The sequence below is a fragment of the Diabrotica virgifera genome, chromosome 2, assembly GCF_917563875.1.
Source record: "Diabrotica virgifera virgifera chromosome 2, PGI_DIABVI_V3a".
NCBI classification, from domain to species: domain Eukaryota; kingdom Metazoa; phylum Arthropoda; class Insecta; order Coleoptera; family Chrysomelidae; genus Diabrotica; species Diabrotica virgifera.
In genome coordinates, this window is record NC_065444.1 from 171,152,828 (window position 1) to 171,170,719 (window position 17,892).

A 17,892-nucleotide genomic window follows, 5' to 3' on the forward strand; every position below is an offset into this window, starting at 1 on the left:
TAAGGAAAGAAATTAAAAATATAATCACACGATTATATCGCGATGAACCAAACCAAGTAGAGATTAATACCACAGTATTAAACGAAGATGACTTGCCACTTTCTATGATTGCAGAGGATTTAAATTTAAGTGCAGTAGCAGTAGCAACACAAACTAATCCTACTTCACTTCAAGAGGAATTAGAAGAAACTCTGCGAGCGTCTAAAAGTCCTTTTACACGTGTAGCCAGGTCCACAAACTTAGACAAATTAGAGTCCGTAATAAAAAAAGAAATGGATTTATTTGAGTGTGGAGGAACAAGGGGGAGATTTTTGCAGTTTGCATATAATTGCTTAATCACGCTGTTGCCAACCAGTGTTGAGTCTGAGAGGGCATTCTCAGCAGCTGGCTACATTGCAACGGATATTAGATGCCGGTTAGCAGATAGTACTCTAGATACACTTTGTTTTTTAAGAAGTTACTTTCAAAATCACCTGTAAGTTACGGGTGATTTTGAAAGTAACTTCTTCTCTCTTTTGAAAGTTACGGGCCGTAACTACTTTTTGATCTCCTTGAGCACTATATTTACTTTTGTTTTGATTATGTTCTTCGTGTTACTAAAACTGTTACTTAATTATTTAGTTAGTAAAAGTTAAAGAATAAAGGCATTTATTTTCTTTCAAATAATATTTTTAATTAACCTCACTATCACAAATAAGCAGTTTTCATCGTATTCAGTCATGTGATTATTAGATATTTTTTTACCTAGACGAGATCCCGTAAATTTCGGGATCCCGCGGGATTGACATTTCTAATCCCGAGGGATCTTGACTTTACGATCTCGAGTCGGGATTGCATTCCCTACTTGCGAGAAACAATGACGTCAACAAGGCTAAATAACCTCGGTTTATTAACTATCGAACAGAGCGGTTAATGTTAGGAGAATGGAGCGGTCAATGTTAGGAATAACAATGCGAGACAAAATCAAAAACGAAGAAATCAGGAGAAGAACAAAGGTGACTGACGTCATCGAAAGGATAGCCAGGTTGAAGTGGAGATGGGCAGGACACATAGCCGGAACGACAGATGGGCGATGGACGAAGAGGTTACTGGAATGGAGGTCAAGAGAAGACAAGAGAAGCGTCGGTCGACCGCCTACAAGATGGACTGACGACTTAAGAAAGCTAAAAAAAAAACTGGATCAGAGCGGCGCAGGATAGATGGGGTTGGAAACGAGGGGAGGAGGCCTATGTTCAGCAGTGGACTTTTGAGGCTGGATGATGATAATTAACTATCGAACATGAAGCAACACAAAACATAAATATAGAAAATGTGATTTCAAAACTTTTCGCTAGTAAAGCTAAAAAAATATTTTAATTCATTCACATAGTGTAAACCAAAAAAGTAAATAAACTATTATATAGAACTGCCGGGAACTAGATAGTGGTAGCTCAAGATACGGAGACATGGAGAAACTTAAAAGAGGCCTATGTTCAGCAGTGGACGATAGCGGTTAGACGATGATGATGATGATATACTATTTACTGCAGTTTCGTTAACTATAATTCTTAATTTTTTTATTATTCAAAACATACGGTTATCGGATTTTCGTTTATTTTAACAATCTTTATTTTTAGGATTTGGGGTGACACCATCGATTACCGCCCCGGGTGTCACCCATGCTAGCTACGCCACTGGTCCCAAGAATTTGTTTGTTTATATATCTTATGAGCAATTTTTTTCCTAAATATTAATGATTTTAGGTCGTTAGTCATCCAACGAGGAAATTTGGGATTTTTTAATCTTACACGTGGTATTGAACAATGGATACCAAACTGCAATATGGAGTAGAACAGTTCCGTGGCTTCGTTAATATCTCTGCAAATACCTAAAACGTTCTTCGTTAATATTGGCCATGAACATGTGTGCTTGGTTGTACAGTAATTTCCAGCCATGTCAAAAATGTAACTAACTTCGCAAAAATATAATTACTAAAATTACTAGACAAGTTTAGACAATATAGATTTAGTTTAGAATTACTAAACAATTACTAACAAGTATTAACGAGTTGGTTGCCAAACGATATAACTAACACTTGTTTGGAGACCAAGGGATATAAGCGTACTCATATCCAATGGCTTCCAAATGATAAACAAACTATTTTCAGGATATAAGTGAAATACCCACAGATTTCACTACTGGTTTTATATTCACTTGTATCCTTTGTCCACAACATTAACATGGGTGTTGACTATCTATTACCTGCTGTACTTATCTCCAACTTGACCAAAATTGCACTTATACCCCTTGGCTTTTAGACGCCTCATATAGATTTAATATACCTAGGCAGGCACATGATTACCAGGAAATTTTAAGTCAGTTGAAGTTGTCTACTTTAGAATCTTAAAGATTAATGTATAATGCATGCTTAATATTCAAATTAATTCGAGGCCAATTTCGCTGTCCTGAACTTTTACATGCTGTTAATCTGTGTGTACCTTCCAGGCAACTTAGAAATACAAATACATTCTACACTAACTTTCACAATACAAATTATGGTAAAAATGTGCCAATGGACAGACTATTGCACTACCTCAATACAAATCAAAGCATTGACATCTTTAACATATCATATAGCAAACTGAAAGAAATGATTTGAAGACTCGGCGGGAAAAACAATGAATGTCACACATTTCATAAATTGCTCCAGAGAATTTTTTATACTTTAAACTTACGCCTACTAGTTAGAAAATGTTCAAAAAATATAAAAATTAAATTGGAGCAAGCAGGATTCAAAATGAACACATCTATTAATTTTGATATAACAATTGGAACTTCATCATTCTTTGTGTCTACGCTAGGAACCTCATCGTTATTACCCTACAGCGAGTTTATTTTTCAGTGGATATCTCGCGAGTCTAAGCGTTTTCCCAATGCAAAGTATATCAATGAATCAGGCTCACAAAAACCTATATTTCTATTGAAAAACTAATTTTCGCCCAAAAATGGAGTTTCATCGTTTTTCCTGCCGACTCTTCATTTGTGAAGTCAGATAGTAGATTTATTATTATCTTTTGTTTTGATAAATTATTAAATTGGATATTATTTGTTTTTACTGTTATTATTTTTAAGTTTGTATCTACTTGTAATATTTACTGTAATGGGGGTTTCCCGTCAAAATAAATAAATAAAACGCAAAATAAATACAGTATTAATTTATTTACAATTAAAATTAACTAATTATAATGGCCAGTTTTTGTTTTCTTATTTAAATATTTGTATAAATATCGAATTCGTTTATCTAATTGATACCATTTTGTTGGTCTAGCAAGAGGATATGATGTGCCAACCAAAGAGTTTCTCTTTCGTAGCATAACTTTATATTCGTGACCCCCCACACCTCTTAACCATCTTGGCATGTTATACAAAATTTTGGTAGGATGCAGCTTTTCGTTTCCTAAAATATCTACATAATCATTCTGGCCAAACAATGCTCTTTTTTCTGACCATGAGTCTTTAGGTTTGTAAATTGGCATTGTCAATACCCGTTCTCCATCTGTTTCTCTCGGTAGCAAACCTTTTTGAAGCATTTGGTCATCATAACCATATCGTCTAATAACACGACCCTTAGCAACTTTGTCAGCATGGTATCTAAACCTTAGGCATGTTACTTGAGCAGAGTATGCCTGAATATTATTTACAGAATTCCAAAATCCACTAATACTTCTGGATATAAGTGACATAGTTTCTTTGTCGTATTTTTAGTTTAATTTGAACTAATCACTTTGATAAATAGATGTAAAATACTCACATTAGATATATTTTTCACCTATAATTTCTATAAAAATGCTAAATTATTAACGAAATCAATAATGTCTCTGAATAACCTCAAAATAGACTTTCTTCTTCTTGTTTTTGACGGACTCACTTTTGACCTACTTTTACATTTTGTATAAACTTCACACTTGAAAAATTATTATTATGTATAATTTTTAATTTAATAATATTAAATTTAGCCATGCATGGTTGATGTCGAAAATTAAAAGAATTTTATAAAAATAGGATCGTCGCAAGATAATATTTGATAATGAAATGAATAATATTCGTATTCTGTCGGCAAACAAATTCAATCAAAATGTTCGTTCAAACATTTAATACGTATTATGTAATAAAATGTTAAACATATAATATATGAAAATATATTTCTTAACCATTTTTGTTTATTTTTTTTTTTTTTTTTTTGATATAAGGTGATATCGAATTGATCAATAAGTAACTGTACAACCTAATTAATAATAACGCACGTGAAAAGGTGCCTTTTGATTTTTGACATCAACTAGATAACTACGTGTCAAAAATTGGATAGTTTAAATATTTTTTACAACATATTTGATGTTAGGTAGGTAAATATAAAATTATTTATTATTGATTACTTAACACCGTAAATAGATAAGGTATTAATATTTTATAATACTATTAAATTGTGAACTGGTGAGTACTTCAGATTAAAAGGTGTGTAATAACATTGAGATTTTAATAGAATTTGGTTTAATTTATCATTGCTTTTGCGTTTTAGACGTTCCCTTAAAGTCATCTGATCCAATAGATTTCGAGATGTCCAGAAAACGAACAAGAAGTCATTCAGAAGAAATGAATTCCCCGCGTTTGCCCTTACAATTACCACACTTGGTAAGTCATTATTTATTTCATAATTCAGAAAAAGTTTATATTTTATTTGGCTTGTATGTAGAGGAAATTGATATTTATTGTTGGAACCAAAACCATATTGAGTCATTACTACATATTGTGTACTTCAATTATGAATCACACTTTCATTTAAAAATACCCATTTTGTAACTGATATGATAAACTATACTTACCTACATTAATTTGTTATTATTTGGAAAATTCGATTTTATGATATATTGACACTTACATTTAAAATATGCTGTGCCTATGAATAGTGGTACCAACCTAGCAGTGGGTAGTGGATAGTTTCAGGAAATTAATGCCTGGTTGCTAGATCTTAGGCTTGAGACATACTTTAAGCTCTGCTTCCAAAACATACATGTTACACCATTGAGTCTTAAATCAATTTTCACTTCACCACAATGGATTGCCACATGGATTGTATCTTAAACTTATTAGTTAAGATGTGCTAATAGACAAGGCTTATCTATAAGCTGAGTTTGGCTAAGCTGGAGCATTTATTGGTGCAACCAGGCATAAATCCCATAAATACTCTTCCCTTTAGGGATTTAAATAGGCAATTTGAATGTAAAATGTTGTAACAGAAATGTTACCTATCAGAATTAATTCTTTTTCTATCGAAGGTTGAATATTAACATGGCAATTTTTATTTTACTTACAACGGCTCTAAATAGTTAGTTAAACCTCAGACCAAACCATTTCCTTAGATTTTGTAACCAGGAGGTTTGTAAACTGAAAAAGTTGTATCATAATATTATATTATTAATGCTCTGATTTCAAAAAACATTACTCCACACAATACATGCTAATTGAAAACACTATAGAAAATGATGAATGGGTTACACATCGACCCATGCAACAAAGACTATTATAACTCAATTTTGGTTGAACCAAGATAATCGTGTTTGAAAATTTTTCGCAAAGATTTTGCTCTAAAAAATGCCAGTATTTTTGGAAGAATATGTATTACACACTGAAATTTCTGATATATATAAAGGGTATTAGGTGATTCCATATATCAAACATAAAAAAAAACACATTTTTTTTGCTAAATTTTTTAGACTTACTATAGTTTTCGTTGAAGCAATTAAGGAAAAAACAATACTGTCTTACTCTCAAATTAGTAACGGTAAATGATGTTATCATTTTTTTAAGAAATACGGCTTACACATTTAAATTTCTGATATATTATATTAAAGGGTTTTAACCCTCCGTTACTCGCACACGGTGTGGGAGACCGGGCCTGTAAATAAATTCCTGTAACTCTGCTTGTAGTGGGGATTTTGAATGGCTACTTCGTATATCTCTTCAGTGGTCAATCAACTGTGGGTAAAGTCAGTTCGCAGTGTAAAAAATAGTACTGTCCTTTTGTTGTTACGCAACACGGTCCCGTACACCGTGTGCGAGTATTTGTGCACCAATTTTTGTGTTTGGATCACACATCGATATTTTTAATTAGTAAGGTAATTTAAGATATTTTCCTTATTTTCAATGTTTATAGATTAGTTTATTTATATTTATATATATAAATATAAATATATAACTTACCCAGAACCATCAGAATGAGGTTTAGGGAGATATGTGGTTTACCAACAGAACAAGTACCAGTCGTAACACCAGGAACTTCAGATCGCTGTGCTGTTTGTGATTGGAAGAAAAATAGAAAAACAAAGTTTTACTGCCAAATATGCTCAAAATATCTGTGTTTGGAACACCATTGTTCCAATGAATGTGACACCATTGTGTATTTCATGTTTTAAAAACGTTAATTAATTTTTATAACTTTTTGTGTTACTACAAGTACTCTTTATTTTTAATTTTTTTGTGTATTGAATTAAGATCTAAAGTTCTTAGTAAACAAATTTAACCATATTCAATTTTTTTTTTCACTTCCAAAGTTTTTGTATATACGTATAAATGGATAACAATGAAAATTATTAAATTTTTGATTAAAGTAATATAATGTGAACACAAACGCATATCTACAAAATTATATGATCATATATTCATTAAATAATTTAATCGTACACAATTTTGCAAAAAAAAATAATTTTAAAACACTGCTGACCCATATTTTTGGACCCTGTCTCCTGCACCGTGTGCGAGTATCCGATCACAAAAAGTTGGCGCGAGTAACGAAAGGTTAAGGGATTTCACAGATAAAATATAACAAAAAACAAATTTTTTGCTAAATTTTGTAGACTTAATACCTACTATAGTTTTCGTCGAATATATTAACGAAAAAAATACTTACTCTAGACTTAGTAATAAATTTATTGAAGCAAAACAGTACAACATAAAAAATTATAATAAAAAACATTTCTATAGTTAATCGGAATAACTAAAATTAGTCTTGTTTATATTCTTCATTATTGTCACTTCCTTCCTCCATATTTATAATACTTTTAATATTGTGGCCCTTTTGAATTTTCGTCCCATTCTCGGCTGTAAAGGTTTGCTCTGGGTTTACATAAGTCAAGTAAACCATTCAATTTTTTGGCATCTATTGGAAGTTAGCTTGTATACCTACAATAGAGGTAATTCTTTAGAATGATAATTTTTTATTGTACTTCTTTGAGACTACATAACCTACAATTGTGCGGTGAAAACTATAGTAAGTTAAACAGTTTGACTCAAACTCGCAATACCTTCCACAGTTTCTTGCAACAAAGAGTAAAGTAACTCAACTTACTATAGTTTTCGCTTGCAGGAGTGTAGGTCAGTAAACTTACTATACATATGCAAATGTTTTACTGGTTGCCTTAAAATTCATACCTGATTTACCATACTTTTCTACCAAATAAAGCTTAAAAAGAATAATAATACCATCATGGTAAGTCAAATGTCACGTTTTTTGAGTTACTATCGTCTTCGTTTCATGGGTCGACATGTGAAATAGAAACAGACACAAACAAATATAAATATAGAAAAATGGATCACACGCTTAACAAAATACTACACAAACTTAAAAGTTTAAAAATTAATTCAACATCAGGGGGTATTTGTGAGCTTTTTGTGTAATAGGGAAAAAGTTTATATTTATAATAAGAGTGTTCCCAAATGTATTGTTGAAAACTTTTTCTCCCTATTACACAGAAAATAACCAGATGTAGGGTCAATTTGAAATTTTTAAACTTAAGTTTGTGTAGTGTCTGGTTTGTGTGTGACCTGTTTTTCAGTGTTTATATTTGTTTATGTCTGTTTCTTTTTTATCCATATCACCTCACAATTCTGTTGTTCCATAATATATTACAACAGATGGATTCAATTTTAATTCTTTACAAAAAAACCTTAGATACTATTCACATCTGAAATATTTATTTTTCCACTTAGTGGCCCATATTACATCACAGTCAAACAAAAATTTTCAATAAGTAAATAAATAACATATAACATTTCTCTAAAATATACCTCTCTTCTTCTTCTTCTATTGGCGCTACAACTCTTTGCGAGTCTTGGCCTGCTTAACAATGTTCTTCTATTCTGCCCTGTCAATACTTTCCTTCTCCACTGCCCGATGTTCATGGTTTTAAGATCCCCCTCTACATCGTCTATCCATCTTTTACGGGGCCTTCCTCTTGTTCTATTTCTTTATGGCTTCCATCTCTGGATTACTTTACAGCTCGATTATCTGGCATTCTTTCTAAGTGACCCAGCTAGTAGTTCATTTTAGTTCTCCACAAACCATCACTGCAATGGGTTGGTCCAAATATCTTCCTTAGTATTTTGTGCTCAAAAATTCTCAGTTGATTTTCATCAGTGGTTGAGAGGAACTCTACCTGTGGTTACTTGTCAAAAATGTTAAGGTTGACTTAAAAACAACTAGAGAATGTAAAAACATCAACTTTTTTGACAAGTAATCGTAGGCGTAAGTTGGAGGTTTCATTAATTAAATACAAAACTACAATTTTATATTTATTTAACTTATTCATCAAAATCAACTAAAACTTAAGCAAAATTAGTATGATTGAATAGGTATTTTCAATGCCTTTCAAATGAGATATCACTTGTCATAACATTCCATTTAAAATTGAGTCCATGAGAGCCATAGAGATGTTGAAATAGTATATATTCGTTACAAAGTACTCGTTACTTACGAATACCGAAAGTAACGATTACTATACAGAGAGGCAAATCGTTACTTTGATTACTCTGATTACTTCGTACCAATCGTATCAGAGCGAGTAACGACTATTGTGTCTACTTTGATTACTCTGATTACTTCGTACCAATCGTATCAGAGCGAGTAACGACCATTGTATCTACAACCAGTACACTTGATTACTTTCTACCAGTCGTATCCCAGCGAGTAACGAACGGGACCGGTATTTTACGAGTGTTATCGAATATCGTTATCAGTATGAAGCATTTAAGGGTGTCAGCCTCAGAGCCTCACACTGTGAGGGTGAGGAGAAGATAGAAGATGAAACAGAGGGAGGTATAATGGAGGTAAAATATGTAATGTATGTCATTAACAAAAATCGAATGCGAGAACCCTATATTTTTATCCAGATCTATATCTATACCTATACAAAATACCTACCTACTGAGAAATACGATTCTCGATATGATTACCGGTACTCAAATACAAAAGTAATCATAGTAATCAAATCATTTTTATCCCTTAAACAGATCGGTGAAGGTCGTTGTTATATCGGAATACCTATACAAAATACCTACCTACTGAGAAATACGATTCTCTATATGATTACCGGTGCTCAAATACAAAAGTAATCATAGTAATCAAAGTAACGAATACTGTAAATGATTACTTTATACAAAAGTAATGATTTGTAACGAATACTCGAAAGTAACTATAATCAACTTCACTAGAGAGCCAGAGTGGCCTAACTGATAAGATCATTATTTTATATAAACAAAGAAAATGATCATAAGCTATCAATGCCTGATTGTTTTAGTAATTGTATGTTGACCAATGGTCCAGTTAGCTGGGGCGCAGTCGATCGACAAGTTTAGTGGATTTGCGATTTGCGGTCGCTGGTTCGAGCCTCAGCTAGGTCATAAAATTTATAAAAGGCCAACGCCGTAGTATAAAACTCAATAGAGTCTACGGCTTGGTCTGGATAAACTGGCCTCGGATCGGCCTATGGAGGAGCGGTACGGCAAGGGATAAGGGCTTGCGGCTTGGTGATACTCCTCCATAGATCCCTACCGAAGGGCGTTGACGCCTAAGAACGGTGTATACATACATGTTGACCAATAATGATTCTTGGTCAACATACAATTACTAAAACAATCAGACAGCCATTGATAGCTTATAATCATTTTCTTTGATTATGTAAAGTAATGTTCTTATCAGTTCGGCCACTCTGGCTCTCATGGCCTTAATTATTGGTCAAAGTTGCTCTGTAACGTCATCTATCACTATTAAGTCACCCGTTTGAGAAGCCTACATCCGTTTATTCCTCCCTCGAAATTTCAATATAAGTATAACTGTTCAAAAGATACGAGGGAGGGGGGGACTTTTGACTAGCACTGTATAAGTATGTATGTGTACAGATTACTAAAATGTAAATATTTGTTACCCTATCAACTTTATTCAAAATTACTTAATCCTGACTTTTGTCTTATTTACATTATTTTTAAAAACATATTTTGCATGGTTTGGATTATGGTAAACCAGTTCATATTTTTCTTAAGGCAGGCAAATAAATAACAATTTTATATTTACAAATAAGATATACATAGTTGTCTCACTAAAGATTTTTTTGTTTGCATAGTATCCATGAATGTGATTGATTGATGCATTGCATCCGCACAAAATTAATGTTATTTAAAAGTTGAGTTAATGTCAACATGTTTTTTATACTAGACACTATTATTATAGTAGGGGAGGAAAGTATGCTAAATTTGCAGTCACTCGAGCGCTTTAGGGACCTATTGGGTTGTGATTATTAGGTCCTAAAACCAAAAAAAGTTAAGTAAAATTTTCCATTTTAGTGGGGACTTCCCATTTTTTAATTTAATTTTCCATTTCCAACAATCGTTTTTTTCGATTATATCGCCATCTATCCATAATTCGAAAAAATGTTTCGAATAATAGTTACTTATTTTTACGTAAAGAATCCAAATCTGCAATAAAAATTTGGGGCTCCTATTTAAGATTTTAAAGTAACCCCCCACTCCACCCCCGTGGGGGGTCGTGTTTGGTACCATTCGATAGATTTTTCAAAAATATTTAATAAGTGTATTTTGCAGTTTTTCGATCTGATCTTTAGTTTGCGAAATATCGCGGGATTTTTATTTAAAATTTTAAATTTACCCCCCACCCCTCTCCGTGGGTGGTCATATTTGGTATGATTCGATAGATTTTTGAAAAATATTGAAAACGTATTTTTTAGTTTTTCGATATGACGTTCATTTCGCGAAATATTCGTTTGTTTTTTGTGAAACTTTTTGACCCTCCCATTTCCTTCATTCAATTCGTCAGATTTTTGAAATTTACACTATTTTGCATGTACCTAACTTACCTTATCTTAATCTGACAATTTCGAGTATTTTTAAGGATAGATGTTTTTTTTTCGGGCCCCCTTTAACGAACGCCTCTGTGTTAAGAGTCAATATATTATGGTAGAGGTACATCTGCAGGGTACCAGGTTTCTCCCCATATTATAATCTGACGCGCTCGAGTAACTGCAAAAATCCCCGCTTCGGCTCCCCTACCACTACGCGTCAGAGAAAACGGGCACCCGACAAAATGGGTCATTTTTGGTGTCTCGAATTTTGTAAACCTGCTGTCCGATTTAAGTGATCTTTTTAATATATTATAGCCTTATTCTTTAACAATATCTCTGTAATAACATTGTTGCTAGACAGGTAAATTGTCATTGTATACCGGAGGTACCAATCAAACTGTTTTTTTTTCTCAAAATTCACCACATCCTGTGGAATATTCTAGAATTTATAAAATACCCAATTAAAACCCAACTGTAGCCTCAGGTTTTCTTAACATTCTGTTTTTTATTCATTCGCTTATGTTAGATAATAAAAAAGTTAGGTACTTTAACAACTAGCCATGTTCTTCATCAATACAGGTTGTTTCTAAATAAATGCGACAAATTTTAAGGGGTAATTCTGCATGAAAAAATAATGACTGTTTGCTTTATAAACATATGTACGCAAATGCTTCGTTTCCGAGATAGTGGATGTTGAATTTTTTCTTACAAACTGACGATTTATTTATTGCTCTAAAACCGGTTGAGATATGCAAATAAAATTTGGTTGGTTTTAAGAGATAGTTATTGCGCATGTTTTTGACATACAATTAAAAAATTTATGTTCACCATTGGCGTGCATACGGGTAATATGACCGGTTAATATGACCCGTATGCACGCCAATGGTAAATATAAAATTCTTAATTGTATGCCAAAAAATGCGCAATAACTACCTCTTAAAACCTACCAAATTTCATTTGCATATCTCAACCGGTTTTAGAACAATAAATAAATCGTCAGTTTGTAAGAAAAGATTCAACATCTCGTATCTCGGAAAAGAAGCATTTGCAGACATGTTTTTAAAGCAAACGGTCATTATTTTTTCATCCAGAATTACCGCTTAAAGTTTGTCGCACTTGTTTAGAAACACCATGTATTGATGAAAAACATGGCTGGTTGTTAAAGTACTTAACTTTTTTATTATCTAACATACGCGAATGAAGCGAAAAAACAGAATGTTTAGAAAACCTGAGGCTATAGTTGGATTTTAACTTCAGTATTTTATAGATGCTAGAATATTTCACAAGGTGTGGTGAACTTTGGGAAAAAACACAGTTTGATTAGTACACCCGGTATACAATGACAATTTACCTATCTAGGAACAATATTATTACAGCGATATTGTTAAAGAATAAGGCTATAACATATTAAAAAAATCACTTTAATCGGACCACAGGTTTAGGAAATTCAAGACATAAAAAATGACCCATTTTGTGGGGTGCCCGTTTTTTTCTGACGTGCAGTGTATAACAATTCATATCTCTATCGATTTATGGGGTTATGTTTAATAAAATAATTTTCACCCCCAAGAAGGGCTGGCATCCACCCCAAGGGTAAAAGCGCAAGTTAGTACCTTGCCACTTTTGTTTCTTGACTAACCACTCACCAATTTTCATCGAAATCGATGGAAATTTAACGAAATCGGAGGTGAAAACCTTAAGGGCCGGTTGTTCGAACGCTAATCAAAAATGATCATTATCAAATATTTAATTACTGTCACAACTGTCAATATCAACTTTGATTGGGTTGCTGAAAACATAATTATTGATTACAATTATGAAATTAGTTAATCAAATATGTTAATAATTGTTATTTTAATTGATTAACTAATTTCATAATTATAATTAATTATGTTTTCAGCAACCCAACTTAAGTTGACATTGACAGTTGTGACAGTAATTAAATATTTGATAGTGATCATTGTTGATTAGCGTTCGAACAACCGGCCCTAAGTGACTGTACTGTAGAGAAATTTTACAGTAACTAAATTAAAATATTTATACACCCTCGTAAATCTATTTCATCTTATATTTAGTTAATAAAAAGTTATATTCCTCGTTTTATTATTTGTAAAAAAATGTGTTAAAGAATTCTCGTCAATAATTTTATGGTCGTCCATAACAATTATTATAATTCAATCTATTTATTAAGTATTTTAGCATTTATTGTCGGTGAAATTATTTTTCATAATAAAATAAAATACCCGCGGAAACATCGGAAGTGGGATGTTAATAAAATGATTCCTTGTGTTTCAAGTGTTGGCAAAGTCAAGGTCAAACATCACGCTACGTGTTGTAACATGGCATGTTCAACGTCACCCTATTCTATACCGAGTACGCCAGTTACAGTAATCATAACGAACGAGAATTTCAATTTTATTTCCTGATTAATGCAATAAAAAATAAAATTATCTGTTTATACACTCACCGATACAAAATTCCGCCACCCAAAATTTTTGATTTTGAAAAGTTTGACAATTTATAATTTTATTATTTGTACTCATATTTTCAAAATTCTCCAATTCTCGCACCAGTTTGTAGGTACATGTATTGATATCGTTTGTTATTATGAATATATATCTTTTCTTGTAAGAGCTAAAAATATTCTGATTCGGATTTTTTGCACAATCTTACTCAAAAAGGACTCCTTTTAACAAATTTGCATGTTGTCAGGACCAAAAGGTAGTCAAAAATTTTTTAAACGTTTTTTTTTTGTTTTTTTCCTAAAATTATCATTCCAAACAGAAAAGGTCTTTAGTGACTTTTCTCTAAAAATGATAGTTTTTGACATATAAGCGATTAAAAATTGAAAAATTGCGAAATCGGCCATTTTTAACCCTCAAAAACTATGTGAAAAACTGAAAATTTGAATGTTGCCAAGGTAGGTAGATATTCTTTTTAAACATCGATTGATGAAATCCCGAAGAGTTTTTTGCAATACAATATTTAAAACTCCTTTGTTTTTTAATTACTAATCAAGCGTGCGCGACACTATTTTCCACCGACAGTATAGTGCAAATGAAAGGAATAAATTCGTTATTTCGTAAACCGGTGACTTTAAGAAAAAATCCCGAAACAGGTCGATTTTTATTTTTAAGTTATGATATTGTGGCATATATGGTATACTAGTGACGTCATCCATCTGGACGTGATGACGTAATCGATGATTTTTTTAAATGAGAATAGGGGTCGTGTGCTAGCTCATTTGAAAGGTTCTTCAATTCTCTATTCAGTGATATAAACATTTACATAATTATTTATACAGGGTGTCCAAAAAAAGTTTATTAAATTAAATTATTTGACAAAAAAAGAAGTAGAAGGACACCCTGTATAAATAATTATGTAAATGTTTATATTACTGAATAGAAAATTTAAGAACCTTTCAAATGAGCTAGTACACGACCCCTATTCTCATTTAAAAAAATCATCGATTACGTCATCACGCCCAGACGGATTACGTCACTAGTATACCATATATGCCACAATATCATACCTTAAAAATAAAAATCGACCTGTTTCGGGATTTCTCCTTAAATCGACCTGCCGGTTTACGAAATAACGAATTTATTCCTTTCATTTGCACCATACTGTCGGTGGAAAATAGTGTCGCGCACGCTTGATTAGCAATTAAAAAACAAAGGAGTTTTGAATATTGTATTGCAAAAAACTCTTCGGGATTTCATCAATCGATGTTTAAAGAATATCTACCTACCTTAGCAACATTCAAATTTTCAGTTTTTCACATAGTTTTTGAGGGTTAAAAATGGCCGATTTCGCAATTTTTCAATTTTTAATCGCTTATATGTCAAAAACTATCATTTTTAGAGAAAAGTCACTAAAGACCTTTTCTGTTTGGAATGATCCAAAAAAACTAAAAAAACTTTTTTCCATGCAAAAAAAATAATTTTAGGAAAAAAACAAAAAAAAAACGTTTAAAAATTTTTTGACCACCTTTTGGTCCTGACAACATGCAAATTTGTTAAAAGGAGTCCTTTTTGAGTAAGATTGTGCAAAAAATCCGAATCAGAATATTTTTCCTAGCGGATGCGCAGTGGCTTTCTGGACTATGTACCATTTTTTGTAAAATAAAAACACGAATTGACTCATAAATATAAATATCTTAAATAGAGGTTGGATCGATAAAATTAGAACGGCCCGCATGCAGCCCAGATCTCAATCCTATTGAGCATTTATGGGATGAATTAAAAATAGCTATTCGCCGTCATCCTAGGCGTCCAGAAAATTTGGTGCAGTTATGGCCCTGGTAGAGGAGTATCGGGCTATTCCCCAGGCAAGGATAAATATCTTTATTCGATGCCAAACAGATTGCGAGCAGTCGTTGCCGCAAGAGGTGGATATACCGGCTATTGAATTGTTTTGCTGTTAATTTTGTTTTGTTAATCTTAGTGCGTTTGATGTTTTTAATTGTAAAAGCATAATAGGCAAATACTTACCAGTGTGGGTTCCACATAGAAAAGTCTACTATCCATCAAATATTCCTTCTAAGACAAGCTTTGGAAAAAACATGTGAGAATGGAATTGGTACTCACCATTTGTTTGTGGATTTTAGATGTGCCTATGACAGTGAGACAGAAACGCACTATACAAAGCCATGATAGAATTTAATATCCCAGTACACTTAGTGAGATTGGTGAAAGCAACCCTCGCAACAGTCGAGTGTAATGTTAGAGTGCAGAATGGAATATCAAGAACTTTCCAGACACAAACAGGACTCCGACACACAGTGGTTCCAAATGCCGAAAACGTGGTCATGAACCTTATAAGCGTATATTGTTTATACATAAAGAATTACTTTCGTTCTTAAGGGTTTTTGGCATCGCTGATTACGAATCTGGCATCATTTTTTTTTTCTGAAAAACAAAATGGCGGATCCAACATGGCGGAAAGAAATTGAAAATATCAATCAAAAAGGAAAATGTTTTGTCAAATTTGCTAGGTTAAGGTCGCTGATTACGAATCTAACTTTACTTTTTTTAAAACAAAATGGCGGATAAAATATGGACGAAAGAAATTCGAAAATTTTATTTTAGCCGCATTTTTGTTTAAAATTTTATATTATAAGGGACTTTTGAAACTGCTGATTACCAATACATTTTCTTTATGAAGTACAATATTCAGAACTTATTACTTATGTAGAACTGCCCATACATACTCAACAATCGCCAGAATCATGTAATATGCGTCATTTCCCACTTTTGTATTCAAACAACTGCTAGCAATGCATAGGCAGTTATAGGCAGCTAAATCAAAGTGATTGTGCATTTCCTTACTATATATTTCAAGATAAATAAACATTTAAAAAAATAAAACAATGTTCACACAATATACAATTAATATACAAATGTAAAAAAAGATAAATGAATGATGAAATTGTATGGTTTTAATTGCTTCTATTCAAATATAAAAATATTATTTTTCCTTAGGTTAAAATTTTTTTATTTTTGTTTATACCTACTTTTTATTTGTAAATTATTGTATACCTACATCAGAATTCCAGTAGGTATAATGTAAATAGTGTGGTAATATTTATTTGAAAATTCCACACCTGTACTTTTGAACCAATCAAAATACGTTATTTTGACAGATCACCATGGCAACGGAGGTATTTTATCGGAAATTTTTTGCTCGTGGGGTACCCAACAGCGAATTATAGTGGAAATTTTTTGACGTTTACAATAACAGAACATTTTTGACAGACTGGTTTTTATTTGTTTACATAATTTAAAATAAAACGCCAAAAAATAATTTTCTATCACTTGTAGTTACTCAAAACTTATGTAAAATTGAAGAATATACTATTTTCTATCTTGAAATGGTATTCCCATGCAACTACAATGAGTAGAAATTACGAATTTGAAAGCCTAAATAATTGCTGACAAAGCTATGGCGCGCTATTAATCTGTTCATGCAGCTTTGGATTTTCAAATGCAAATTTGGTGTGGAATTTTCTTACCGAATACCACGCGAAGTCAAATTAATATCCGGAAATTTTTTTTGATCATGAATATTTTTAGAAAATTTCCCTCGTCTGCGACTCGGGAAATTTTCAAAATATTCATGATCTCAAAAAAATTTCCGGAAATAATTTGACCTCTAGTGGTATTACTAGTGAAAATTTTACTGAAACTAGGTCATTTGTTTATCTGGTTATTAATTGTGGTGATCACTGTATTTCTTAAATTAATACAAGATTTGTTTGTTTTGCTTTATTAATAGACAACTTAAAAACAATAAAATTTTAAATCTATTATGAAGTTCCAATTTCCAATTACAAACACAGAATAATTTTACTCAAATAGACTAAACCAATAACCAATATAACCTTAAAATGTTTATAAACGGGTAGTACGCTGATGAAATTTTCATTTGGTAGGTAATCGGGCAAGATCCTCGTGTGTATTCGGTGACTTTCGGCTCGATAGGGATGCGTATGAACCTAACGTACCAGCCCGTAACCTTAGGTAATACGTATCGCGATACGGGAGTTCAACCATTAATGCGCAAGCGTATATGTCAAAAAGATGCGTTACGTTTACATATTTGTGTGCACAAAAACTCCCTATTAACAGGAGTGTACAAATACTAGCGTATGCAGATGACATCGATGGAATAGCAAGAAGAAAGGCGGACCTGGTTCAATCGTTCACGGCATTGGAAGCAGCAGCAA

General features: G+C 32.4%; 2 protein-coding genes across 5 annotated transcripts in view; one reads left to right on the plus strand and one right to left on the minus strand.

Annotated features, from left to right (window-relative positions):
- Positions 1-3,179: 3,179 nt before the first annotated feature.
- LOC114332532 (39S ribosomal protein L51, mitochondrial) lies at positions 3,180-3,954 on the minus strand. Its single transcript, XM_028282348.2, has one exon. The coding sequence runs from the start codon at positions 3,720-3,722 to the stop codon at positions 3,216-3,218; it is 507 nt and encodes a 168-aa protein (XP_028138149.1). The 5' UTR covers positions 3,723-3,954; the 3' UTR covers positions 3,180-3,215.
- A 314-nt stretch (positions 3,955-4,268) lies between these two features.
- Positions 4,269-17,892, plus strand: part of LOC114332531 (choline-phosphate cytidylyltransferase A) — a 178,166-nt gene continuing 164,542 nt past the window's right edge. The window contains exons 1-2 of one of the 4 annotated variants that reach the window (XM_028282343.2): positions 4,269-4,378; positions 4,556-4,668. In XM_028282343.2, the coding sequence (XP_028138144.2) occupies positions 4,372-4,378; positions 4,556-4,668 (120 nt within the window). In that variant the 5' untranslated portion in view covers positions 4,269-4,371. Of the gene's footprint in view, positions 4,492-4,555; positions 4,669-17,892 lie in introns of all 4 variants that reach the window. The other 3 variants (XM_028282345.2, XM_028282344.2, XM_050642904.1) reach the window with 3 other exon arrangements.

Coding starts and splice junctions, on each gene's coding strand:
- LOC114332532 (XM_028282348.2), bottom strand. CDS start 3,722: ATGTCACTTATATCCAGAAGTATTAGTGGATTTTGGAATTCTGTAAAT.